General features: G+C 37.1%; 2 protein-coding genes across 2 annotated transcripts; one reads left to right on the top strand and one right to left on the bottom strand.

The window, feature by feature from the left end:
• Window positions 1-238: 238 nt before the first annotated feature.
• LOC137405377 (DNA-directed RNA polymerases I, II, and III subunit RPABC2-like) lies at window positions 239-18587 on the bottom strand. The gene is made up of 5 exons (XM_068091610.1): window positions 18520-18587; window positions 7081-7144; window positions 6772-6899; window positions 2858-2929; window positions 239-746 (listed from the first exon to the last, which is right to left on the bottom strand). The coding sequence occupies exons 1-5, from the start codon at window positions 18540-18542 to the stop codon at window positions 653-655; spliced, it is 381 nt and encodes a 126-aa protein (XP_067947711.1). The 5' UTR covers window positions 18543-18587; the 3' UTR covers window positions 239-652.
• A 39-nt stretch (window positions 18588-18626) lies between these two features.
• On the top strand, window positions 18627-27795 carry LOC137405375 (akirin-2-like). Its single transcript, XM_068091609.1, has 4 exons — window positions 18627-19042; window positions 19240-19441; window positions 22052-22218; window positions 27238-27795. Exons 1-4 carry the CDS (start codon window positions 18865-18867, stop codon window positions 27246-27248), a joined length of 558 nt encoding a protein of 185 aa, XP_067947710.1. The 5' UTR covers window positions 18627-18864; the 3' UTR covers window positions 27249-27795.
• The last annotated feature ends 79 nt before the right edge of the window (window positions 27796-27874 follow it).

The raw sequence follows: 27874 nt of genomic DNA on the forward strand, positions 1-27874 counted from the left end.
AGGTTCAAACCTCATACACTGCATTTCTTTTTCACAGCAAAGTAATGTGCTTAAAAAATTACTGCAGCGTGGGGTATCTATATTTGATCATTGAAGCGACTTAACCCCATTAGGCAGACAGGTGCTAGACAGATGTCACTACAGACAAACAGCTCAAAATTGTTATCAGTACGCTAGAAGCAATCACCATAGACATCAGAACCACTCTGATTGCTAAAGCACAATGAACAACACCTTCAACGATCTTAGCCTACTTTTATTGCCATGGCCGATGATCTCAAATTCTTTAATCAAAGATTCATGAAATATGAAAACTTCCACCAGTGTTCCTACATTAATCTGCTCGAACAGACTCTGTAACCCTCAAGAAAAGACAACGCCTCAATTGATTAATTTGTACCAACATAGTCACAGATTGACTATCGATTTCTTAAAATATTACATTAGTAAGCATATACTTTTTACTATATACAGCGAACAAAGTATTTACAAAGAATATTCTGTGTTCAGTATTAGGTAAGCATTCGTGTGGATTAAAAATAAATATACAGTATAAAGCTTGGTTATCGCAAAACTTCCTTTTTTGGAGCACAGGCTAAGCTAGACATTGAGCCCCGTATGTATATACAATTGTACTCTTGATAGTTCCTATTTATGCATCTGTGATGATGAGCTCATCTATGCCCCAGTCTTCATACGAACCATCTGGTAGATATCTCCTTACTGTTATTGGTATCTTCCTCTCCCTACAGTTACCAACATGAATCTACAGTACAGTACATATCTTATACTATACAATGGACCCTCTCCCTACAGTTACCAACATGAATCTACAGTACAGTACATATCTTATACTATACAATGGACCCTCTCCCTACAATTACCAACATGAATCTACAGTACAGTACATATCTTATACTATACAATGGACCCTCTCCCTACAGTTACCAACATGAATCTACAGTACAGTACACATATCTTATACTATACAATGGACCCTCGCCCTACAGTTTTAATTTGTTTTAATGTTAGCATAGCAAGACGAAAATTTCGTATAGAGGGGTGAAGAAACCCATAGTAAATAAACACTACCTGGTAAAAAACATCAAAAGTTTATCTACACACTGTACATATTAAAAATCAGTAACCAAACACAATGTTAACCTTAGTAACTATAGTTACCTACAATCACTTTTGTGTATTTAGTTGTTATGATTAGCCTGTCTTGACAAACTGTTGTTTTTGCGGAGTTGTCCCCCGATCGAGCGGAACGAGCAAAACAACAGCTTGTCACAATATGCACTGCACCTGATGCATCAGCTGCACTGAAAGGGAGTTGTTGTCTTTCGTCTATGCGGCTTGGCTGCGATGTTATGCCAGTCGCTCCATTGGTAATGATAACAGATTAAGCCCAGAAAAAGTAGAAAAAAATAGGATAAAAACGAAAAACAGTACTTCAACATATTGGCCTGCCTCGCTAAAAAACAAAACTGCCACCTCTAATAATACGTATTAACAGAGTAGCATTGCTGCAAGACAGATTTCTGTCAAGAATAGAGATCCATGTACAACAAAAGGATAGATGGACAATAGTGAATGTGTCAAATGGATTACCGATGTGTAAACTTGTAGGCAAATACTACGAAAGAGCATTAAATTCGAAAAAAAAACATTATCCCAGAAAAGAATCCTAGCGATGACAGTTTCAATGGTGAAAAATGGGACTTTGTGTTTGACTCATCTCATGTTGAGTAGGATTACTAGTATTTTACTAATATATCCCTATCATATGTAAATTTGATTTGCGATAGTTTTTTAAAGTTGCATTTCACACGAATTCAAGTCGTGTATATGTCGAGGATGGATTTTAACCTAGAAATTTGGGGTCAAACTTTCGACTTACTGTAACCATAAGTTTGATAACATTCTGTTCATCGTAATCGGTATACATGTACGCTTTCAAAAGGTAATGATTTGATGAGTTTTAATGAGGAAGCAGTCTACACGCAAGTATACAAACTGAAAGGTGACCATAAAGTGGTCAATCTGCAAGTCATTGCCAGGAAACAAGGAGGGTCTAGCAACAACTGAAAGTTTATTAAAAAAAAAATTTCTGCTCTAGTTTGGAAACCCTCAAGACAATCCTTTGATACTGACTGATCAGTCTCAGTATCAGTCTCAGAACAAATCAGCACCCTTCCAATGTCAAGGTCCTGTCAATAATTCTCTTGGCTCCAGCTGCACTGCTACAAACCCTAGACCAGGTTTTCAGACTGTTCAGAACAAGGCAAAATCAAGGTTGGAAAAAAATCGTGATTTTTTAAAAATCTGATTTTGTTGATTTAAATTAATTTTTTTGATTTGAATCGGATTTTTGTGGAAACATCAATTACCAGCTTTTTTGATAACTATTAACATAATATTATTTTATTTTGTTGAAGTGTGCCACATGAAAATATTAGCAACATAACAAAACAAATTTGCATCACTTTAATTTATTAAAAGTTGTTTTCCTTTTAAATTGGACCAAGTTGTGCAGTTCATATTCACAGTAGACCCTCTATAAGTCCCATGTTTTGGGGGTCAGCCTTTGAGATGGGAAAAGTCATCAAACATGATTTTTTAGGATGATTTAAATCATTTGATTTAAATCGGCCAACCCTGGGCAGAACGACTGTTGTCGTACATAGTACGGCACTATTTACATTGCTTCGTTAGAAAGTAGACAATAAAAACCTGGATCTACAAGCTAAAAAGCTGCAAAATGTACCTTGTTCTTACTTGGCATATTTTGAAGCTGATTGAAGAATTAGCACACAAACAATGAGTGGGCATTAAATAAATATAGTCAACTTACTTGAGTTCCTTCATAGCAATAGCAAGAGGGTCTGTCTCACCCTCCAACTCAACCATCACTGGGGCACACATGCTATAAACAAACAACGATGAGGAGGTAATGTGACATTCGAATTTAAAAGAAGGAAATTCTACATGCAATTGAATCTATAATCTATATATATATATATCTCAAAGTCTGTCTGTCATTCCGGCTATAGCTATTAAAATCTTGATATTTAAAGGTTGACTTGCAACAAAATTCACATTACATTTATTTGGTATCAAATGATTCACCATGTCTTACTCTGTTGTGTTGTAGGTGCCAAATATGTGGAAATGTGATTACAAGCTCTTAAAAGCTCAAAAATGAAAAGCCGCCGTAGATTGGAATCAGTTTTTTTCTCTGACCTAGTCATTACAGTTTGGTTATCGTCTTGTCACGTGATGTTCTCTTGTGAAATGAAAAGCCAAAAAAACTCAATATAGACTTATCCTAGCACTAGTTTATGACAAACACTTGTTTATATTTTCTTTTTCCTATGATTCTTTGATGTAACTGTTTTGTATTTGTATTTTTTCTGTTGTATTTTTTGCTGTTTCTGCAATTTTTATTATTCTATCTAAACCTTTAATGTTTTTGATGAGCAAAATATACGAAATGTTTACTTTTGTTTTCTTTTTCCATCATCATAAATAGAAAAGCTTTTATTAAAATTAAACACGATCTATATCTAGCCATTTTTATTCATAGTATGCAGTATACAGTACAATTTATGGTGTAAAATGTTGAAAAAATTTTTTACCGCAGTTGTTTTCTCACCTTGGAACGGATTAAAATTAACATTCATTTATTCTACTCAGTTTTCGAACAACCTTCTAGAATGGATTATGTTCGAGAACTGAGGTTCCACTGTACGTTATTAAAAGATACACGTCACTGAAAGTTATGTAATTTTAAATTTCTTGGTTTGAAAACCTTTAGTTTTTTTATTTTTAATTTATTTGACCTGCACAAAACCGGTTCCTCATGATAAGAAGTTTGAAAGTTACAGTTGTTTGACAAAGTTTGAAAACATTTACAGTTGTTTTTATTTTCGCTCTTAATTTATTTTATCTACACAAAACACTTCTCTCATGATATGTAGTTAGAAAGTTAGAATGGCAAATGTTGTTATATGTTAAATACAAATCAATTTTCTGTCCAAAGACTTTCCTATTACCCGGGCAATGCCGGGTAGCACAGCTACTAAGTTCATAAGAGCTTCTTGCCAATGTACCTGCTTGAGGTACAGTAAGAATTTATTATACAGTAGACATTCTCTTGCAACGTGCGTGTTTGTGTTTTATTTCATCAATTAGTAGAAATATAACATGCAAAAATAAAGATATAGTTATAAATAAATAACTACGTAAAACATCCGTTTACGTTATTGGGACTTCATGTTATACGAACAGTTAAATACCTGCAAATTGCTTAGGCTGTTCCAAGACCGTGTCAAACTCTTTAGCTCAAAAACTTTAGCTCTTCAAATAAGTAAAAACTAAACATAACTTGTTAATTTAATGATTGCACGATGTACGATTTAATGTACGACATTAAATCTTAGTATTATACTGTATTATTATATTATAATAATACTGTAGTATTATTGGGTTGTATAGATAACATTTATCATGATCTCGTACAGTAGACGGACTGTTTACTGTACTGTATTCCAACTACTAAAAATATTACAACCCACCTAGTTAGTAGGTCATGCGACGAGCAAGTATATAATGACTTTAGTTCTTTTAAATAGTTTTGTATAATGATCTTATGCTACACCTAAAGCATTTATTATCAAGTTTTCAAGCTATGGAACATCGCTGTGGTAATAAATCTCCTCTCTAGTCAGACAAATCAAATTTTGATTAGATCCTGAATTTTAAATGCTGCTAATCAACCAGAATTTCAAACTTCGAAACTACAAACTGAGTTGCATGAACACAAAAGACAAGGAAATGACGTGGTTTCGCGTTCCAAGTTTTTCAGGGCCATTTTAATAGCATTTTATGTGAGCAGTCTGTGTTTGCTCATGGTCCACATGTTCTACCTACATTCTTGTAAGCCATCCTGCCTCTCTTTCTCCCAAAGATAAATGTAGCAATATCGTTTTAATTTATTTCCATTAGTTACGCATTTATCGCTTTAAAGCACATAAATTGCATAAGTACTGTTTCAGCTTATTCAGGTTCTTCAATATCTTGGCTTTCAACTGAGCCATTGTTTGACATGGTGAGACAGACATTGGTTGGTGCTTATAGGATTTCCCTAGAACTCTACCGCAGAAATCTTCAATGGTATAGGCTCGGAAATTGTGACGTTACAATTTTCATATTCGGTGTTGTGTGCTCTTACCGCTTATTGTATCGCTTACCGCTTATATTTATCAACTACGATAATGACGCTAATGGTATGCGAAGGTAGGACAACTTCAGAGAACCAATGAAGATGACAAAGGAATCAGTGTCATTAGCTCTCCATGTACAGATTATTTTTATGATAAATAAGTCAGATACTAAGCCCCATACTATATTTTCCCGATGATATTATGCACTAGCCCTCTCTTTAAATTGTGATGTTCAGGGGCATGACTGAGGCTAATTAATTTTAAGTATTGCGTGATCTCGCAAGAGTACAATTTACATATAGTCCTAGGGCCACGCCACTGCAGGTCACAATTTAATCGATATGATTTCATTACCTTTACCACCATGGGTGGTTAACAACCAGGTATGTTGTTAGTAGTCCATTTCTGTTTTTGTTTTATTTTGTTGTAGAAGTCAATTGAAACAAATCAATCGTTGGGGTTGACTCACTGCACTCCGGGATTGTTCAAAATAGAGAAGCCTACTGTAAACAACTTAATCTGCCTATAAGCTAGTATCATACACAAAGTGATTAATTCAACTGTCCAATACACCTGTCTTCTATTTTCCATATACTGTAATTTATTTGAACATAGCATAATATCAGTATTGTAATTTTTATATTTTTCTCTTTTTGATATTCAATTAGTTATTAATCATTTCTGTATGGGACAAACAATGCCATCATATAAAACGATGTGATGACAATTACTATAAATGTTTAAAATGAATGAAAGGATGAAAAAAGTAAACTAACAATCACTCGAAATCTCTTAACCCAGAACATGTGGTTGTATTGGTAGGGCGTTAGCACGATCCCCGGGCATTTTTGATTATATATAACGCTAGTTTATTACTAGCGCTCTCTGGGTTTAAGAGCAGCGATTGTCACAAAAGAGCGCAGCCTCAATGGCAGCGAAAGGGATCGACGATTTAAGGCTAAATGATAATTATGACATCACATTGTGGGAACCACAACCACGTGTTTTTTTATGGCAGGACATACTTTTGACACCCTATTTTTCATAGTTCTATTATTCTTTGTGTATTGAATATAGGCTCATTCGAAAGCCAAATCTCTGATGTACTGAAATACATGATAAAAGTACTTATGTAATTTAATGTTGCTTAGACCTTAAGTACTTTTTTGGATCCAGAGATTTAAAGGATTGAAATTACAGTTGAACCACACTACTTGGGACTTTACTTCCCAGATTTGTTACTGTCTGGACAATGTTTAACTCGGGGTATAGACTATGGTCCGATGCGGCCATGTCTGTCGAAAGTACGGGCGCGAGACAATATAGGCTGTTTAATGTACAGTAATGAATTTTCCATGTCCAGACTTTTTGTAATGTCCGGGCATGCCCCAGTCTGTATTAGTCAGAACAAATGAAGGTTGTCTATACTACAATTATTTTTTATGAAAAGATGCTTTTGGCTGTTCAACAAATCAGACAACAAACAACAGTCTCGAATACAGTATAATCAGCTGCCAAGGTACAACTGTTTATAGTTGCTTACGATATCTGTACTGCGCGTGTGCCAAGAATTCTCGCTCGCTCATATTTTGTCATATAGGGTGTAGTCACCCTTTTAGATGGGTCAACCCTCTGCCCTTCCTGCACTGGAAGTATGTCCATGGCCGCACCCTGCAATACAATTCCAACAAGTGGCTTTAGGATGCAACTTGACTGGTTTATATGCCGAGTATAACCCATATTGTTCTCACTCATTTCTCGAATGAGCCCGAATGTGACTCTCAACAATATTATCATTCTTGACGAAAGACAAGATTTGAAAGTATGAGTAAAAATGCAAAGTATTCCTTACGTCATCAGGAACAGCATCCAAGCCATCATCATCATCTCCATCAAATGGGTCTCCCTCCGAATTGCTGCAACCAGATACCGACAAGTAGCTTTGTAGTCAAATAGACAAGAGAAGTCTACTTTTGTGGACAAGCCTAGCACACATCACACAACATTAGATAAACTTTTCATGCCAAGTAATATGTTGAAGAACTTACTTATCCAATCTAATAGAGCGAAGTAACTTCAAACGAAGTTGCATGTTCTAACTATGAATTTGAAGAGAAACATTTTATGTATGTAATTGTATAAGGATATTTTCATATGTGAATATTTAGAGATGTGATATTTATGATTTTAACACGTGATCTACATATTCATACGAACAGGCAATGACTTGAAAGATTTTCAAACCACTTTTCATGCTATGTAAAGAATAATTTTATATTTTTTATTAATATATTTTTCTGTAAAGAATTTTATAAGCAGCCCAATGTTATAAGATATTTGGTATGAGATGTGAAGTGGGATGTAGAAGAGGCTCGGCTTTTGTTTCGAATAAATTAACGCATCTGTAGACAAGACTCAAGTCGCATCATCCCATAAAGTTTTTGAATATGAAGCAAGGAACAAGTAAGTGTTGCTATTGTAGTTGTAACTTGCACTACGAATTTTACATTTTGATATTCACACTTTCACTGCCGTAGACGCATAAATGCGTTTTCGTGGGACCACTGCCGTAGACGCATTATTGCGACTTTCCCAGCAATTGCGTAGTTACCTAATTTTATTATTCATTGACAACATAACCCACGGTCTTTAAGACTTTTATGAACTTGACAGTGTTGTCTGAAGTTTTGTCTATAAAATTAGCCTAAGCTAACGAAGCAACTTTAAACTTTTGTTTGAGAATTTCTAATTTAAAAACGAACATGTTTTTGTGTGAGTTCATTAATTACCGCGCGCATGTCAGAAAACAGGTAATTAGTTATGTTGATGACATTATAGTCAATTCAGATTCACATTTTTGTAGTTATACAGATAATTAAAGCAGCAACACTGTCTCTGATAGTGATGAAAGTAATAATTTTGTAAGAGTAAGGAACATCATGGAAGATCGTTTTAGCTTCGCATCGATCGTAGCTTCACATAGCTTTATCATCGCACAAATTATAGATCCATTGAATTTTTGCGTAGCAATGTTGGTTAAAATGTTGGCAAAAAAAATATGTAACAAAAATGTTCTGGATAGAGATTGATATTGGAAAAAATACTGTTTACATATCACGAAGCAATATCGGCAATTTTCGGTAAAATGGCTGGCACTTGGCAGATACCCGAATTTGTACATGGTTGGCAGCGAAAGGGTTAAAGTTTTATATTACAAATGTCACAAGTCAATAATCGAGACAGCCTGAAATTTGGCGGTCTCTTTCTCAGTATCAAGTAAATATACGCAATACTCCAACACGACATTAGTCTCTTTAATAATATATATTGATCATTCATTACTAATTCAACGATTTTATTCACAACCATGAAATCAGACAGGCAACATGCGGGGCACCCCTGGCACTATCCACAAACCAAACATTTTATAACCAAAGCTTTGCATCCCAAACTTCCCTAACTTGTGTGACTACAGTGATGGCCAAAATTGTTGGGACGCCTAATTCCAAATTCTAATTTTGACTGAATGTCATATTTTCATTTTATAACATTAGTTTCTCAGTACTGTATTGTCCTATTAAGAGACTCCGGAACTACCCAGAGCACTTTTCTTTCGTCAAAATCTCGGAAATTGCAAAATCGGCATAGTGTACATGGTGGCCGTAATTATGTGGCACCAAAACTCATAAATATTAGATTTTGAAACTTTTCCATTTTATCACCGACTTTACTGTGTCCATGTCTCCATGGGATCCTCGCGAAGCACGAGAATTCCAACGATTTCCTCTTGAACATAGGATGGTATGGCCATTCACTGTCAGTCAGCAAACAAAATGGCCACTAGCAAGAATCCTGTTAGCAGTAAAAAAAACTAAAGTTCCTTCAAAATCGACACAATTTACTCAACCTATTACAAACTTTTTCAATAAAGCTACAATTAAGTATCATGTGAGCGTGCGGACGGGTCTCTATATCAAACTTGATAGTATAGTGAGATTTTTTATTTATTTGTTGAAAATTCAATTTTTATTTTTTCTCAATTCACTTTACTTTCTTTTTAGCTTTATTCTTTGCACGAGTCTACGGATATTGGATAGATGATTATTGAACAATGTCATTGTCATGAACAAAACAACAGAACGATCATAACATGAATTCAATAAACAACTATTTTTATTTTATATATAAATAATTTATAATAAATTGTATTTAATTTATTACCTCAATCCTGTCTATCTTAGCAGCTATGAGGAGTACAATGTCACAATCAAGAATGAACAATCTTCTTCTCATGCGTGCTCATCATTATCTACTTGAGAAAGTAGATTATAATTATATAGTGAATGAGTTTGTTGGTCAACATCTGGATAGGAAGCGTTTTATTGCACTAAGTGACTGAACTGAATGGAGTAGTTTGTGTTTGCAGGCCAAGTTTGTTGCTCATTGCATTTCTAGGTGGTCATAATTTAAACATAGTAAGTTTTAAGCAGGCCAGGTAATCTATTATTGCTGACTTTACCTGGTGCATGTAATATATTATTTAAACTTAATTTTTAACTGAAAGAGGTGCTCTTAAAATTAGATTTTAAAAGACAAGTGTCAAGCTATAACAATCAATATTCTGTGTACACATGTACATGTATGTTTGAAGGCCAAGTTTGTTGCTCATTGTATTTCTAGGTGGTCAAAATTTAAACAGTAAGTTTTAAGCAGGCCAAGTAATCTATTTATTGTCTTTCCCTGGTGCATGTAATATACATCTCTAAGTACATCATTTAGAGTGCTTTCCTGGCTAACAATGGACTTCAAATAATTTTTGAACTTCACTCAGAGCATAAAGTTTACAATTGTTGCATAAATTCTACACCTTTGTCTGCAGTTTGTGTATTTACATACATTGAAAGCTATCAGAACGATAAAATTAGTGTTTCTCGCAATGGCAACACTACAAGATAATAAGTTTTCCGTTGTGGTTTTCTACACTCAAAATAACTTGTCTGTTCAAAAAACTTCAACAAAGTTAGATATTCCAAAGTCTACATTTTTTAACATCATCAAAAATTGGGACAAAACTGCATCAGTGAAGAACCATAGAGCTGAAAACTCTGGTAGAAACCATAACGGAAAACTTATTATTTCGTAGCGTTGCCATTGCAAGAAATACTAATTTTTTCACTCTGATAACTTTCAATTTATGCACAAACTGCAGACAAAAGTGTAAAATTGATGCAACAATTGTAAACTCTAGCCTATGCTTTAAGTGAAGTCTACAAATTACTTGAAGTCCATTGTTAGCCAGGAAAGCACTCTAATTGATGTACTAAGATCCAGTGATAGGACTTTATGCCTATTATACAAAATGGATTAATATACATTATTGCAGCCTAAAGACTTTTTCAAATGGGATTAGTCACTTATAATGAGGTTAAGTAGCTTCCTCAGAGTCTGAGGATTCCATTGATATATTATTTTACTACATTGGGATGAGAAACTGATGTTATAAAACAAAAATATGACATCCAGCCAGAATTAGAATTTCGAATTGGGCGTCCTAACTATTTTGGCTACCAATGTACAGTGATCGCCAAAATAGTTACACTATACATATGATTAAAGGGCACTCTTTTTTGCGTGTCCAAGTGCAAGCATTTTTTTTAGAACGCCATCAAATTCGGATCGGATCGGGTTTTTCTCACTGAAAGCCTCACGCAGGAGGCAAAATACGTGGGAACTCTTTATTTTAAACAGTATACCAGCAAATCTTCCCTCCTTCCCTTTCTCCCTTCCCTCTCTTTCTTCCTTTTTTTTTCTATCAGTGTTTTTAATTTTGCTTTCGGCTTGTATTTGTATCTAAAGAGTATTGCAACAATATTCCTTCGATATTTCATATCTACATCATATAATATCTATTTCTAATACTGCCATGTGTTATGAAATTACATTTTGGCGAGTCCAATGATACTAATTTTTATAGCTTATGTTCCTAGAATTATTTTTCGTATTGTGTGATTTTTCTTTTGTGATCAGATGGCTAGCTTTACTTTTAAATGAGATAGCTTTTTGTTTTGCGTTTAACTCGCTCTCTTTTTGATGATCATTCAGTCAATTCGGACGTGTTTTAAGAAGAGTGTGTTAGAGGTAAATAGAATTCCATCGGAATTGTTAATTTTCCTTGTCGTATTGGTAATTGTAATTGTAAATTGTATTGTATTGTATTGTTGTATTGTATGTTTTGAATCTGGGTTGATTCTACAACTTGTTGTACAACCCCGATAGTATTCATTTGTAATAAAGCAAATACTCACTAGACAAAGGACCCGTGTTTTTGATTTGGAATGATATTTATTGAGATATATAACCAATTCCATTTCATTGGGGGCTTGTCCGGGATCATTTAAATTTAGAGTTGGGATTTAAGATTCTTAACTTTGAGTTTATTTGTCTAGTGAATTTGTCAGTCTGTGTTAGCAGTAGCTAATTGCAATTATGTCAAACCATGATGACTCTGTTGAGGCTGGGTATATTGATGGAGAGGACATATTTTATGACAGTAGGGAAGACACTTTCCAATCTACCACTGTAGGTTTACCTACTATACCTTCATTTATTCCACAGAGAACTATTCCTCCTACACCTAGGCCTAGATCTACCGTAGTAGTTGGGTCATCTTATCCTTCTGTCACCCCCAGAGAAACGTTATCTGCTGAGACTGTGATAGATGATGCCTATAATAGGTGCTTTCCCAGCTCAGAGCCACAGATAGGCCTAAACATTTCTCCGGTGCCCACTGCTAGGTCAAAATTAGTGAGGATAAATCAATATCCTGATTCTTTAGGGAAGAGATTGAGTAGGCCTAACCAAACTGTAAATAAGTTTGAAACGACTCCTTGTGTTTCCGACGCCTACGCAAGTACAGGGCTGCCTGTGTTACACAAACCCAGTGCTGCTGAGTCGGCTCCAAAGCCGTTGCATTCTTCAACCTCAGCTCAAATTAATAGTAATACCGAAGATATGTTGCGGACTTTGGTCAACGAGTTCACCCACGCTATAGAGGAAAGGTCAACTTCAAATGTAGTCAAATCAACATTGAAAACCCCTCGCTTTGATGGTACAGGAGATGTACATCTGTTTATACAACAGTATAATGATGTATGCGCATTGAGTGGTTGGGAGGAAAGGGTGGCTTTAGCACAGCTGAGGGGTGCTCTCGATAAAGGAGCAAAAGAAGCCGGCAGAGCTGATAGTGTTAAAGAGGTGTTTCGACGGTTGTTATACATGTTTGGTCTTTTACCAGAGGAAGCACGTGAGAAACTTCATCAAATCCGACGTGAGCCTGGTGAAAGCTATATGAACTTGGGAAACCGGGTAGGAAGACTGGCTCGTCTTAGTTATGGGGGTCTTGGTTCAGAGGTGGAAAGTACTCTTGCTGTGGAAGCGTTTGATCGAGCGCTAGACGACCCAGCATTAAGGCAATATATATCCCTAGCCAAAGTCAATACATTGGATGGAGCTGTTAAAGCTGCAGAGCGCTATGTAATGCTTGCACAAGTACCTCCTAAACCTGCTCCACGACTGGAGCGAAGTGCTAGAGTGGCTGTAGTGGACTCCACACCTGACGAAACTTCAAGATTCAAAGCCGGTTGCCCGAAACCCGACAAATTTGAAACACTGTTAGCTTCATTCTCACAGAAGTTGGATGCACAGACTAAGCAAATTGAGGAACAGTCACGTCGTCTTGCTCTCTACGAGCAAGGTAACCGACGTCAGACTGACAATTTGTTGAGGCCTAATTCTTCTTCAAATCGTGTTAATGCAGAAAAGAATAGTCGGGCCTGTTACCAGTGTGGCAGTACATCGCATTTTAAGCGAGAGTGTCCACAATTAACCAGTGCTAAATCTAAAAATTCTAGCAATTCGGAAAACTAAGTAGGTCTGCACAGAACACTGCGGAGGCTGGTGGTAGACCGGAATCATATTTCCGCATAAACAGTTGTGGGGAGGAAACAGTAGTTAACATTGATAGCCGAGACGTGGTAAAAGAGCCAGTTGAGGTGCCTGATCACCTACTCACCAACAGGTTACCTGCGTCAACGTACGGTTCTTCAGTTACGACTACTTCGAACCAAACCACTGCTTGCACAATATCGGAAAACTTTTCCGTGAACATGGCATCATGCACACCTGCGTTATATTTGCCTGGAAGAGTTGGGCGTATAGCAGTTCGCTATCTATTGGATAGCGGATGTACCCTCAACATTCTCTCCAAAAGAATATTTAATAAACTTCCTCAGGTTACTAAGAAGAGTATGAAGCCTTTTCATTGCAATACTGGAACCTTGGCAGATGGGTCAGGGTTGCCAATTGAGGGTCAGGTAGAGTTGGATAGTAGACTTAGATCAGAAATGATCAATGTGTCTTGGGTAGTAGCCAACATTGAACCTGACGCCATTTTAGGTATGCCTTTTCTGCTAGGTAATAATTGTCAACTTTTCTGTAGTAATTTCACATTAGTAATGAATGGTAAAACTCTACGATGTTCTGACCGCCATGGAGTGGACTACACTAGCTCTGTGCAGGTAGTGTCTGACGTAGATGTTCCTCCGCAATCTGAAAAACTGTTGGATTGCCAATTATCAAGAGTTATCAATTCTTCTGTTGGAATGGTAGAAATGAGTAGAGCGACAGTTTCCAGAGGTTTAGCTTTGGCTTCTTGTGTTGTAGCATGCACCAAGGGAGATAGGTTTGTGGTCAGATGTTTGAATCCACAAAATAAGACGGTATTCATTCCGTCTGGGTCAATTATTGGTCAATGTTTTAGTGTGGAAAGTGACCAGCTTGTCGAAACGCCAGTCGAGTGTGACACAGGTCAGAATTCAAAGCAAGGGGAATTGCTATCTGATAAACCTGTACCAGAACACTTGGAAAATTTATACAGAGAAGCCAGTAGCATTTGTACACTGACATCACAACAGAAAGTGATTGCCGGCCTACTAGACCGGTTTGGAGATGTTTTCTCTGCCGGAGATCACGATATGGGGTGCACAACTCTGGTTCAACATTCGATTCCTATCGAACCGGGAACTAGACCCATTAAACAGGCACCTCGTCGTCTAGGGGCGGAGAAAGAGGTGGAGGTCGATAAGCAGGTTAAGAAGTTGATCGAGCAAGATCTTATTGAACCAGCACAGGGGGCGTGGAGTTCTCCAGTGGTGCTGGTTAAAAAGAAAGACGGAAGCTGGAGATTTTGTATCGATTATCGACGACTTAATGCCGTCACGGTACATGATGCTTACCCACTTCCCAGAATCGACGAAAGTTTAGAAGCTTTAGCTGATAGTCAATATTTTTCTACTCTTGATTTAATGAGTGGATATTGGCAGGTTCCTTTAGATGAAGACGCGAAGAACAAATCTGCTTTTTGTACTCGGGGAGGGTTATGGCGATGGAAAGTCTTACCATTTGGTTTGACCGCCGCCCCGGCCACTTTCCAACGTATGATGGAGCGGGTTCTCCACGGTCTTCATTGGAAGTCAGTGTTACTCTATCTAGACGATATCATTGTCATTGGTAAAACCTTTGAGCAACAATGTTTGCATCTAGAAGAGGTCCTATCACGTCTTCGCGCGGCCGGGTTAAAGCTCAAACCATCGAAATGTCACATTTTTCAACAAAAAGTGAAATATTTGGGTCATGTGGTTAGTGATGCAGGAGTGTCTACCGACCCGGATAAGATGGCCGCTGTGCAGGAGTGGCCAGTTCCAGAGAACTTGACAGAGCTGCAATCGTTCCTCGGGTTCGTGGGGTACTATCGTCGTTTTGTCGACAACTTTGCATGTAAAGCCCGCCCTTTAACTAAATTAACTGGGAAAAATACACGTTTCCAGTGGTCAGAGGAATGCCAAAAAGCGTTTGATTTTCTTCGACAATCTTTGATGACCGCACCTGTCCTGTCTTATCCTAATCCTCAGTTGGAGTATATCTTAGACACGGATGCCTCTCTAAATGGTGTGGGCGCAGTGTTATCCCAAATTCAAAAGGGTGAGGAAAAAGTGATATCGTATTACAGCAAAGCTCTTTCATCGGCAGAACGCAATTACTGTGTCACACGTCGTGAGCTCCTAGCTATTGTGAAGGCGGTAATCCATTTCAGACCTTATCTATACGGTCGAAGATTTAGAATTCGCACCGATCATGCTTCTCTGCTCTGGCTGTGCCGGAAGACAACTCCTTCAGCACAAGTGGCTAGATGGCTAGAAATTCTAAGTGAATTCAATTTTGGTATAGAGCATAGGCCCGGCGGAGTCCACAGTAATGCAGATGGCCTGTCACGCCGCCCATGCCGCGACTGTTCACAGTGTGACAGAATGGATCGCACTGGTGGGGGCCCTAGTTTACCTGATATTCGTAAAGAACTCTCAGACATGAGAGCCCAGGAAGATACGGTTGTCACCGATATTATTGGCGAGCAACTGTATGGTGCTTCTGACTTTGTTAGTCACTATGATAATCCCTCTAATGAGTGCCATAGTGTCTTGCAGGAAAAAGCCAGAGATGGTTCTCTTGTGTGTCCAGTTAATGGAGACAATCTGCAAGACAGCGGGGAAGAACAAGTATCTCTACCGCTACCAACGCCTGATTCTACCGAAACCAACCTTGTACTGAGTGGCGCTCAGAAGGAACAAGGAGAAGTTTCAACGGTATATAAGGCTGTTGATGACCAGGTAGCTATTGATGCATCTATCGTCAATTTGGGAAGTTGGGAACTACGAAAACTCAATTCAATGATGTCATTAATGAGAATTCGAGACGATGGTGTCCTGGTTGTTCGAATTCTCAATGGCCAAAGAACTAAAGAGGTCATTGTCTGTCCTAAGACATTGCGAAAGGATTTAATATGGTCCACCCATACCCTTTCTCATTCCGGTCGGACAAAGACCTTAAAAAGGTTGAGGCTAACCTGGTATTGGCCGGGCATGACCGCTGATGTACGTAGGCTGTTACGTACTTGTGAAATTTGTCAACGTGCTAAGTCCGGGGGCCTTCTTCCCTCTTCCAGGGCTGGGCCACTCTGGGTTGGTCGACCATGGCAAAAAGTTGCTATTGATTTAGTGGGACCGTTGCCAGAAACCTTGAGAGGAAATAAGTGGGTCTTAGTTCTTACCGATCACTTTACTCGGTGGCAAGATGCGTTGCCTCTTTCGGATGCAACCGCACCCGTTGTTGCCGAAGCTTTAGATAGTCGAGTTTTTTGTTATTTTGGTCTCCCTGAAGAACTTCATAGCGATCGTGGTTCGCAGTTTGAAGGTGAACTTATGACCGAACTATGTCGTTTTTGGCGAATAACTAAAACACGTACTACACCGTACCACCCTCAGTCTAATGGAGTGGTGGAACGGGGTAATCGAACTCTTGGTGACTCACTTCGATCCATGCTCCTCAGTTCCGGACAAGAACAGAATAACTGGGATTGTTTGCTACCTCAAATTATGCGAGCTCTGCGAGCTACTCCGCATTCAAAAACTGAGGAAACTAGCAACTTTCTCATGTTTGGACGGGAATGTCGCCTGCCAGATCAGTTGATTGGTGGTACGTATTCATGTGAGCTGAACACAAGGCTAGAGTATGCCCAAAGACTAAAGGAGCGTCTAGAGTCAGCTCATGATCTGTTGAGGTCCCAACAGAGTTTACTCATGAGATGGCCTGACTCTGACGAGGAACCCTTATTTAAACCCGGCGAGTTGGTTTTGGTACAACGCAAGCGAAAGAAAAAAGGAGTTAACCCTAAGCTTCTGCCAAAGTTCGAGGGTCCTTTTTTTATTCGCAAGTCATTTAATAATGGCACCTATAAAATAGACGGCCGAGGAGTAGTCAACGAATGTCGATTGAAATTATTTGTTCCTTGTGCTGACGCGGACGGTCGACAAACTCCTCATTTAGGACAAACCACCCATCAGTCTATTCTAGAGTACACAGATGAACCTGACAACAGGTCTGTTCACTCAGACTTGGCTGGTGATCCTGGTGTTCCAGAACCTGTGTTGCCTACGGGAAGGTTAGGAAGGACTCGACGCCGACCGAGGCATTTATTTGATTACACATTGTATTAGTTTTGAGTAGCGGTGTAAAACTAAACTAAGTAGATTGACTTCTTTGGTAGTGTCAGTTGTGATAATTATGAGCATGTAGATCTAATTCTCTTTTCATATGTAATTTCTTTTTGTTGGCAATCGATGCTAAGATCATGTTGATACTGTGTCGCATCTAGGGGCGGAGAATGTTATGAAATTACATTTTGGCGAGTCCAATGATACTAATTTTTATAGCTTATGTTCCTAGAATTATTTTTCGTATTGTGTGATTTTTCTTTTGTGATCAGATGGCTAGCTTTACTTTTAAATGAGATAGCTTTTTGTTTTGCGTTTAACTCGCTCTCTTTTTGATGATCATTCAGTCAATTCGGACGTGTTTTAAGAAGAGTGTGTTAGAGGTAAATAGAATTCCATCGGAATTGTTAATTTTCCTTGTCGTATTGGTAATTGTAATTGTAAATTGTATTGTATTGTATTGTTGTATTGTATGTTTTGAATCTGGGTTGATTCTACAACTTGTTGTACAACCCCGATAGTATTCATTTGTAATAAAGCAAATACTCACTAGACAAAGGACCCGTGTTTTTGATTTGGAATGATATTTATTGAGATATATAACCAATTCCATTTCACATGTAAATCAAAAAAAAAAAAAAATGAATTAATGAATCAAATGCCATACACAAATATTTACAATGATATAAATACAACATTGATTACAATGTCCCCGGGCCAAAAGTTGCCAAAAAGGGTGTGCCGAAATTGATGGCCTTCTTTTACCCGGCCCGGGGTCTAACGACTATATTTTAAGCTAGACCTAGAATAATAGGAAGATATCCGTGCTTATGATTGCACGGGTGTGAAAAGATGACAGACAACAAACAAAGACATCTATCATCAAAGCTTTCTGCCTCGTACTATCTTTTAGCTGAGAAGAACACTAGCAAACATACACATGACCCAAACCGTAGCACGTTGAAACGCATATAACACGGTTCCACCAAGATTCTAAAATGAGCTTGTGGAAAGTTCTACTTCGAAGATGTACCTAAAACAGTCCCCAAAAAAGGTTCTGACAGTTAATTACTTTACATTAGACACGTTATTGTACACCTGAAATACAAAGTTCACTGAATTTTATGTTACTACAACAAAAATAAATCTTATCTGCGTCAACATTGATGGTTTAACTAAAAACTAACTTTTCAAACTCGTCATCCGCCATGCTCGCTTTACAGATTGCTACAGGAAACGGAAACCGTTGCAACGCTCTCTTACAACAGTTTATTGTAGCAGTAACATCAACGTATGTAAGACGTCATTGAAGCCATTGTATTAGATATTATCAGTTCTAAAAGTTGTGAGCTACGAATGAAATAATTTAAAAACATCGGAGCTGTAACATCACAACAGTTGATCTCAAAAAGTTTGTGCTGTTCTATAACGTTCTAGGCTTTTATTCGAAAGGAGATTGCCGTAACTTATGCATTTGAAATAATCGTCGCCCTAATCTTTTATTCCCAGTATCTTTGATTGCCCTTGAGCCGATGGCCTGCGCAACGATCAGTTTAAAAAGGTCGATCGACTTTGATCCGTTAAGTCCAAGAAGAGCAAAAAGAAGGAGATGTGGCTCAGCAATTCTTACTAGCTTAAACACTACTCCATCAGTGGTTATTTCCAAGCCACCATCGGTATTTCAAGAGGCGACGCCTTCTCTCAGTAAAGGTAAGGCTTTATCATCACAAGACACTTATTATTGCAAACAAAGACATTTTGAAGATAATACATTGTAAATACTTGTAACGTTTAGCAGTGCTACATTGGATTAACCTTCATGTTTAATTTCACTTTTTGTTTAACTTAAATGTATCCTCTACCTATCATCAAATATAGCAAAATCATTAATTTGCCTTCTTTTGTAGAACAATTAGCTGACAGCATTAGGACGGAAATAAAGAGGTTGCGACGTCGGAAAACAAAGACAATCACACACACAGTTGGCTCTGTTTCACAATCGGATAGTTCAGATGGAGAACTGCCATCGGCTAGTCCATCTACTTCTACCTCACAGACTAATTGTTCACACGAACAGAGGAAAGACACTACGCCGTTGTTCACGTTTAAGTAGGTGTTCAATGTTGTTTTTGTAAGCCACAGCTCTGTGGCAGTTAATAACAAATTGGTAATTCTCAAAGCATGATTTTGAAGCAGGATTATTGGAGCGGTGAATTAAATAGTTGTTGCCAACGTACGCCACGGTAAACTATGCGCAACATCCCTTTTGTAAAGCTAATTCAGGTGGGCTTCTATTTGTTGGCTGTTTACGTGAAGCATAGCATTTTGAATTGCTATGGGGTATAGCCATAACTAATAGCTCAAATGCCGTACATACATGGATGTTTCTGTTAGCACTCTAATATTCATGCAATTTCTATTGTTGGATTCTGCTTACATTCTTTATAAGCCACCTGTTGTTGCTTAGCTTTTCAAACTTCTCATCCGTCTTGGAATGTATAGGTTATCCTTGGCTATCCAGTGCATCCATTTTAACTATGTAGTTATGACCAGAAGCTAGCTTCTGGTCACTTAATCTTTGGTAGTTACCCTATTATAGTCTGGCTCTAAGCTGGGTGAGTAATGACACTAGCTGTCTCCAAACTGTAATTATATGCCTTTTGGTGACTACAGCTTAGGGAATATAATCTAACAGTGCCCCTATTGGCTTAGCCTTTTGATTTTCAGTAAAATTCTCTGTCATTAGATTAAGACTCCCTCTTTCTCTCTTTAAAATGTTTTCATGCTCTTGATATTAGTAACGTGAGGTTCCTTACGAGTAGAAATGGAGGCAAATACGTTTGTAATCATGTGTTTATAATGCTTTTGCAACATGAAATTTGTGAAACAATTATATGTAAGAACTTGTTGATAATGAACCTTTCCACTAGCTCCATTGGCTTGTCAAAGTTCATGGCTTTGTGAAGGTGATACAGACATTAGCCGCTGTAGACATTGCTTAAGCCTGTGACTGGCTATAATTAATCCACGAGTAAGCTAGAATAACTCACAGACTTTTTATATGGATGAGTTCTCATACGCATTCAACATAGACACATTGTTGAGCAATAGGGGGTTTTCTTTGGATTGACTATTTGAAGTAGCTGTCATTCTCGCATTCCCATGGTCTAAACCACTCGACCACAGTTTGACGCCATTTAAACTCGCTTTATTGGAGAGGATTATCATTATTATATGAACGCTCGAGGGCAACCCAAACACCTACAGCTTTAGTGTATGATGAGAATGATTTTATTACTAGAGGTGTGAAGAACTCCTGTCATTCAAATGGAACACTCCGGTAGATTTTACAAGCTTTGTTTATTGTTTAAGAGGTGGCGTTTGGGGCAGCCTTGAGCAGGCCCTGTAAAATGGCAATTAATTGTTCCTTTGTTCATCAGTTATGGCAATTACGTGCATTTAGGTAGACACACTCATAAAATCGGGTTACTCGAATTGTATTGCAAAGCTTTATCATTGTTAGTTCAAATTTTACAATGCGTACAACTCATCAAATGAAAAAATATGAAGTTTGTATCATGTAAAACATGTTAACTTATTCATGTTTAGTTTCACTTTTTGTTTAACTTCAATGTATCTTCTACCTATCATCAAATGTAGCAAAATCTACAGCTTAGTGAATACATGTAAATCATGTAAAAGAGACATGTTTTATCTCGTATTAGTGTGAATTTTAGACTACATGTTTCTTTTTTTTGTCATTAATAACAAGGGCAAATGGAGTCAGCTAATAAAGTGGTCAAGGCAAGTTATCGTATATTGGAAGCCATTTAAATATTGTTGCATTCGTTTTTCCAAGCATCAAATTTAGTCACAGCAGCTGCAATTGAAATGCAGTGGAGTTTAAGCTAGTGCTAAGCGTTTGATTTATTGCAGTTTAGAAGAATATGATTTGAAGCACTTTTGTGTTGCTGATTTAATGAATTTCTACTTGAAATTGATTTTCAATGAAATCATTTGGGTGCTATTTGATCTCTACAATTGTCAAATAGAATTTCATAAAATTCAAAAATATGTTAAGAAACTACAATACCAATTTTGATTAGTTTGAGGCAATAATCTTTGTAATATTTAGTAAACGAAAAATGTTTTCCAAAAGCCCCAAGTACCAAATTTTTTAATTTGGCACCATGTAAAAGCTAGAATTGACTTATTCAGCTGCGCAAGGGTTAATTCATCTACCTTGTCAGGTTTTATAATTGTTGGGTTCGATATAATGGTGTTAAAACTGATACAAATACACAGTAAAAAAATGAGTGACTCAATACTGTTTGCTCTGGGCTGTTGGTTTCTTGTAGTTTCACAAGCATCCGCACAGTAAATCCGTCAACAGATATGCTAGCTATACAGTAATCACCAAAGCGGCTCCAGTGAATTTTATTTTAGCAAAATCAAATTAAACCCGAGATAATGCTTGTTTTCGTGAGCATGACGCTTTATTTTTTATGCTCCTGTATAGTGGGTTTCTGGCATTGATTATTAGTAGAGAGATTACCACAATCATTCTGTCTTATGGCTAGTTTGCATACCACTTGAACAACTAGCGTTCTCTTCAATTTACTACCAAGCAGGCAAATAGTCTCTGGTTTCATTTTTGATACGTAATTTCCTCAATATGTGACAGGTAATAATGCTTGACTACTTGCTTGGTCTTGGCAGGCAAATGACGGTGCTTTGCGAGAGGATGGTCAAGGAACAAACAGAAAGGCTCTGTGAAGAGTATGACCAGGTGCTTGCCTCGAAGCTTGCTGAGCAATATGAGGCATTCCTCAAGTTCAACCATGATCAGATCCATAGTCATTTTGCCAACAGCAGTGATGCATCTTGTAAGCTATAGTCATGTCCCCTTCTCCAATCGGTTGTCCAACCACACATATCATATGTAAACCAAGATTAGCCAGTGCTGATAGCGCCGTAGCCAATTTTCTATTGCATCCACGATTGAGTGTTTGTATTGCGTGCTGAGGTTTATTATGACACTTTCACGAGATAATCATTTCAGAAATGTAGGTTTTAGAATAAGTCGAGGGCCTGGATGTTGGTTAACTTTTTCACTTCTCAGCGCACATTTCTCTCGAGTGATTCAAGATAAGTATTTATCATGGATTATCTTACACAGGTTGAGCAAGACTTAACATTATGTCGCCGTTGTAACTATTATGCTAGCTCACAGACATTACTAGCCCGAATTCACATATGCGTAGTGTTACATTGCAACAACGCCTTTGTTGTGCGTCAGGGTGGGGCTGACAAACACTCAATAATCACATGATAGTTTTTATTTTTCAGTTATTTGCAAAATGGTTATTTTAAGAAAAAAAACGTGGTTATGTTTTGTTCAGGTTCTTAATTAAATACGCTAATCCAGTAGTAAAAAAAAACTGCATAGGCAGTTTGGCCGTTATATTCCAAGGGCAATAGTGCTGCAGTGCTATTAACATGATGGTAAAGTTGGAAAATTTGATTGTGAGTTATTGTGATAATTATTATTATTGAATAATAGTATAAATACTTTGTTGATGAAATGTAAATACAGCATGGATAAAATAGTCCCTTAAGTCAATAATGATTGAAATAACATCAACTCATAAATTGTTATAAAAAAGAATGAACTATTAGCCTGGCTTTCAAATCGTTTTGTTTTTCGTGAGCGAGCGTTGGTATATAATGGTGTTGCAGTTAGCTCTCTTGTCTTGAAATGTTTTTGCTAAAATGCAAGGTTTTTTGTTATAAATTATGGTTAGCGTGCTTATAAGGCCAGTACAACTAGATGGAAGTGATTCTCAGTAATTTTGACAAGTTCTCTTTAATGATATGAAGAATCTATGCTACTAGAGCATTAGTTGATTTATAACCCCAAATCTTTCACTCCAAAGGCCTTAAGACTTTGCTGTGAGTTCAGCAATAAATTTTGTTTTTAGTCACCAAAGTTGATTCCCTAAAAATAGGTCTAGCTGTCACAAGTTTCAGAAAATATCTTAACAGATGTAGAGTATGGCGCCTTACAGTGCCTCGCGTTGCGCATTCACAACTCGAGTTGTACAACTCGAGTTGTGAACACGCAACGCGACTTTTCAAAAGTAAGGTGCAATATATTGGTATTACGATAGCATAGCCGTAGATCTGGTTATATTAACAATGGTATATCAATAGGCACCCGTTAGCTAATAGAAATTAAACTATGTATGTACTGTAAAACTAGAACTAATAGCAAATTATTAGAATTATACTGTGCCGAGTTTGCAACTCGAGTTGTACAACTCGCGTTTGTAAATATAACTCGAGTTGCACAACTCGAGTTGCACAACTCGAGTTCATCAAAACCCAAGCCGAGTTCTTTCAACAGCAACTCGAGTTCAACAACTCGGCTTGAGAACATCTCATCATTTTATTTTCTTTAGCTATATGGAATTTTTTTGTGCATCATTAAACGCCGTTGAAATAATTTCTATGTTCATTTTCGGTGTTCATTCAGTTTCTTGTCAGATTCTAGAGAGATGACTCTTTTTTCATTTGAAAAAGAAGTTGCCCGGCTGGCTGCGAATTTCTTTTTCCCAAACAGGTTTACATACGGCAGTAAAACTTTGGCTCATGATTGGCTTTAGTAATTGAGTTTTAGTAACCAAAACTCACATCATTACATTAGAAATCAATAGTTATAATTAGAAAGGAACACAAAATTCGAAATAAAGTAGCAAAACTGATGTTATCATTCAAAAAGTGCTGTTAAAACGTAAGAGGTGCTCACTTAAAACTCATTATTTTAAGCCATTTTGAATAAAATTTTGGAATTTTGTGTTCTTCTCAAATTATAACTATTGACTTTCAATGTAATGATGTAGGTTTTGATTACTAAAACTCAATTACTAAAGCCAATCATGAGCCAAAATTTTACTGCCGTATGTAAGCCTGTTTGGAAAAAAAATTTCGCTGCTTGGTTCTCATATAGATTGTTTTTTTAGTTTGCCTTTTACATTCTACAATTGTTTTTGTCTCTTTATATTTATAGAAATGAATATGCGCAAATCTCGCCAATATATATAATTTAAATATGTATACGTATTTAAATTATTATTATTAAATTTCTGTAAATGAGACACCCCAATTACTCACTTTGATTTCTTTACGAACCCGTGTTAGTTTTGCGTAACACAACTCGAGTTCGTCAAAAACCCAGGCCGAGTTGTACAATTCAGCAACTCGAGTTGGACAACACGGCAACTCGAGTTGTACAACTCGAGTTGTGAACGCGCAACGCGAGGCACTGTAAGGCGCCATATGTAGAGTATTTCTAGCCATAATCAAGTCTTGCGCTACCGCATTAAATTCTGACCGAACGATTATTCTGCCTAAATTAATTCAAACAGACTTTCGAAAAACCGATATATCGCTAGGATTTGAGCAATATCTCGAGAATCACAACAAATATCGTTTTACTGTAAAATGCATCTTATTCAGAACGAAATTTTCTATAAGCTAAGAACTAAATTGTTTAGTGAATCCCACTCTCACAAACATTCTGACGCTTTCTTTGCGTTGAACGAACGCCGTGTGTTTCTTATTGTCATCACGATAACGATCTGGTTTTCTCGGTTTTAAAACTAATTAGAAATGGAATTCTTGAGCCAAAAAATGTTCTATTGGTTGGCACCAAGGTTGGCAACTATTTTATTGGCAACAAGGTTGTTTCGTTGGAGACAAAATTTGATTGGTCTAGCTAATGTGTGGGCTTCTTAATGAAAAGAAAAGTGAAACCCTATCGATAAGCCGATACATCGGCTTGCGGTAGCGGAAGAGTTAAGGGTATCCAATGACTGCTTTTGGAGTTGCGAAAACTTTAATCTTCTCCATGACATTTCAATCAAACCTAAACATCCGAGGCTTTGATTTGATATCTGCTCTTCGTGTCATATGCTGCCTCCCACATTCTTATAAGAATGCATTTGTTTTCATTAAATTCGTTCCACGACTGAGGACTGCTAGCTGACGTACAGTGTTTTAAAGTTACATTTATAGCAATATACTCGTAATATTTCATTATTCATCAATTAATTTGATGTTAATTTAACATAAAGCCAATTTTGAAGGCAAAACATTGGCAAGACAGGTTCACAGCCATGAAATCATGAAGTCATTTTTTGCAAAACAAACAACGAAATTACCAATGTCAATGCTACAGACTAGCCAATGTTTGAATGCAAGACAAATTGCTTTATAATGGCCATTGCTTATAACGTATCACAACAGGTATTTTATAAGTTTATACATGGACTAAGTAACGTAGACTCACAGCAAAAATAGGATTCTCATGAAATTATTTTTAGCAATACTTACCGAACATTGTTGTAAGGGGTTAGTCTAAAGTTGAGAGTCTGGCGATTCCTTTACCGCCTCGTAACATCAATCGTTCAACTAAGGAGATATTGAGAACTTCTTGGTCTATTTTTGTGACTTAACAATACTGATAAAACTTAATAGTTTGTCAAAATAGTAACAAATATTGAGATTTGAAACCCAATCTATACTGCTATACCCTGCTACACCCTGATCTATACCCTGATCTATACTGCTATACCCTGCTACAAATGCATTAATTTTGTTAGCTGTCAGTTAGCTTGTAATGTTAATGGTAATGTTCAAGCAGTTTCATAGGTTCATATTCGTGTTGCCTTGCAATAAAATACATGAAGGCTATATGTAAAATATGAAATAATTAACATGTCAATAAACAAAGATAGGTTTTTATTATCACAAGTCTTTAACGAATAAGATGATGAGCTGAAGTATAGTGCTGGCATTACAGGAGACGAGCAGTGTGTAGCTAGAGGTATCGATATAGCTGCTAGCTAGTGTAACATGGACTAGTAAACTTGCCATAGCCTAGCTTTAAACGCTTGTTTTATGTGGTTAATATTTTATTTTTAGTTATCATGGCCAGCCTGGCTTCTTTTCATCCCTATCAATTTTTTCCTCACATCAACTACTAGATAGCATCAAAGTTTTGTTTCAAGAATTGAACTAAAAATGCTTGCTCATGCTTTTTAATCGTTTTTGCAGTATTCTTTTCAAAAATTGTCGTGTTCATTTTTTGCTATTTTTTCAGTTTATAACCAAACTTGGATGAATAAGAACTATGTACATTAGTGCTGGGCACGAGTACTTCTTGGCCAACGAGTTTAGACTCGCCCCCTTCCGTTCGAGTATCGGGTAGTTGGTAGCGCTTGGTACGAGTTTTTTTTTGGTCCACACGTTTTTCGGGTATTGGGTTTGTTGATACAGGTTTCATATCTAAAGTTTTCAACTATCGGACATATCTTGAAATTTACAATGCACTTATAATTCTATTAAATTTATTTATTATTGTTTACTATTTTCTATCGACCGATATTTGTGCACGCAGCTTTAGCAGGCATGTTGTTAAACAGTGCTCATAGCGCCATAGACAGAGTTTTTGTCGACTCTGCTCGACAGATTCGTGTGTCCAAACCCGAACCCGCAAGATCGAAATACTCAAAATTTCTATCACGTGAGACTCGAGAGAAGATAAACCTGCGAGTTCAACGAGTTTTATTACCCGTGCTCAGCACTAGTGTACATATATATTGATCTACTAAATTGCAATGGTTCTAGATGCATCAGACAAGTGTTGAAAATACCTTGCCCTAATGCTCTGTAAAGTTTGTCTTTGAGGTGATCGTACGTCAAGGCTTAATTGTGCTAGTTTGAAGCTTTTCATTTGGCTTCTTCCTCATTAGCAGTAACTCAGTAACTAGACATAAAACTGCTTGCTCCATTGCACTTTTTATTTCTATCTGTTACAATGAGCTGATTTTTGTGTTTTGTAGATTTATCATAATAAGGATTGATATGCCTAAGATGACTCGTCCTATTCTAAGCGGAGTTGTCTTTCCATGAGTTTACCTCACTGGACTCTTTGTGCCCCTTTTCATACATCATAACCCTTCTTTAGTGTACACTAGAATTTTTTGACGGGGAGGCTTCCACCTGTCATTACATGTCTATCCTATTACCTTTTCGTTGGTAGTATTTCAAGTCAACACCTCTTCATTATTTATGAGTATTCCTATTATTACTAACTATTCTGTATGTTGTTTCGTTCAAGTCATGCTAGTTATTAATGTTGATGCCCATGGCTGTATGCGGTCTGTCTGTTTAGTTCACACACTTTTCAGTCAAATATTTGCCCAGTTGTTAATTACATATATAGATTAACTGAGTAGGTCAGATGTAATATATAGCTTTAGAGAAACTATTATCTCACGACGCATCTCAGTTAGCTGATGCCAGTAATGAATTGACTTACATGCTGTCTTGCAATGAATCTTTTATGCATCCATTACGGTTCTGAGGGCATTTTTGGGTGAGACGTTATCAATAAAGACTACTAACTAATTGTCAACCTCTGCAGTGTCTTTGATCAAGATCATAGATAATTTATTATTTTATTTAGTTGTATATTTG

The sequence above is a fragment of the Watersipora subatra genome, chromosome 9 (assembly GCF_963576615.1).
Source record: "Watersipora subatra chromosome 9, tzWatSuba1.1, whole genome shotgun sequence".
In the NCBI taxonomy this organism is placed as follows: Eukaryota; Metazoa; Bryozoa; class Gymnolaemata; order Cheilostomatida; family Watersiporidae; genus Watersipora; species Watersipora subatra.

Coding starts and splice junctions, on each gene's coding strand:
- LOC137405375 (XM_068091609.1), top strand. CDS start 18,865: ATGGCCTGCGCAACGATCAGTTTAAAAAGGTCGATCGACTTTGATCCG. Junction 19,043..19,239: donor GACGCCTTCTCTCAGTAAAG/GTAAGGCTTTAT, acceptor CTTCTTTTGTAG/AACAATTAGCTGACAGCATT. Junction 19,442..22,051: donor ACGCCGTTGTTCACGTTTAA/GTAGGTGTTCAA, acceptor TGGTCTTGGCAG/GCAAATGACGGTGCTTTGCG.
- LOC137405377 (XM_068091610.1), bottom strand. CDS start 18,542: ATGGCGGATGACGAGTTTGAAAA. Junction 7,145..18,519: donor GCGGATGACGAGTTTGAAAA/GTTAGTTTTTAG, acceptor ATCTGGTTGCAG/CAATTCGGAGGGAGACCCAT. Junction 6,900..7,080: donor TGGATGCTGTTCCTGATGAC/GTAAGGAATACT, acceptor ATTGTATTGCAG/GGTGCGGCCATGGACATACT.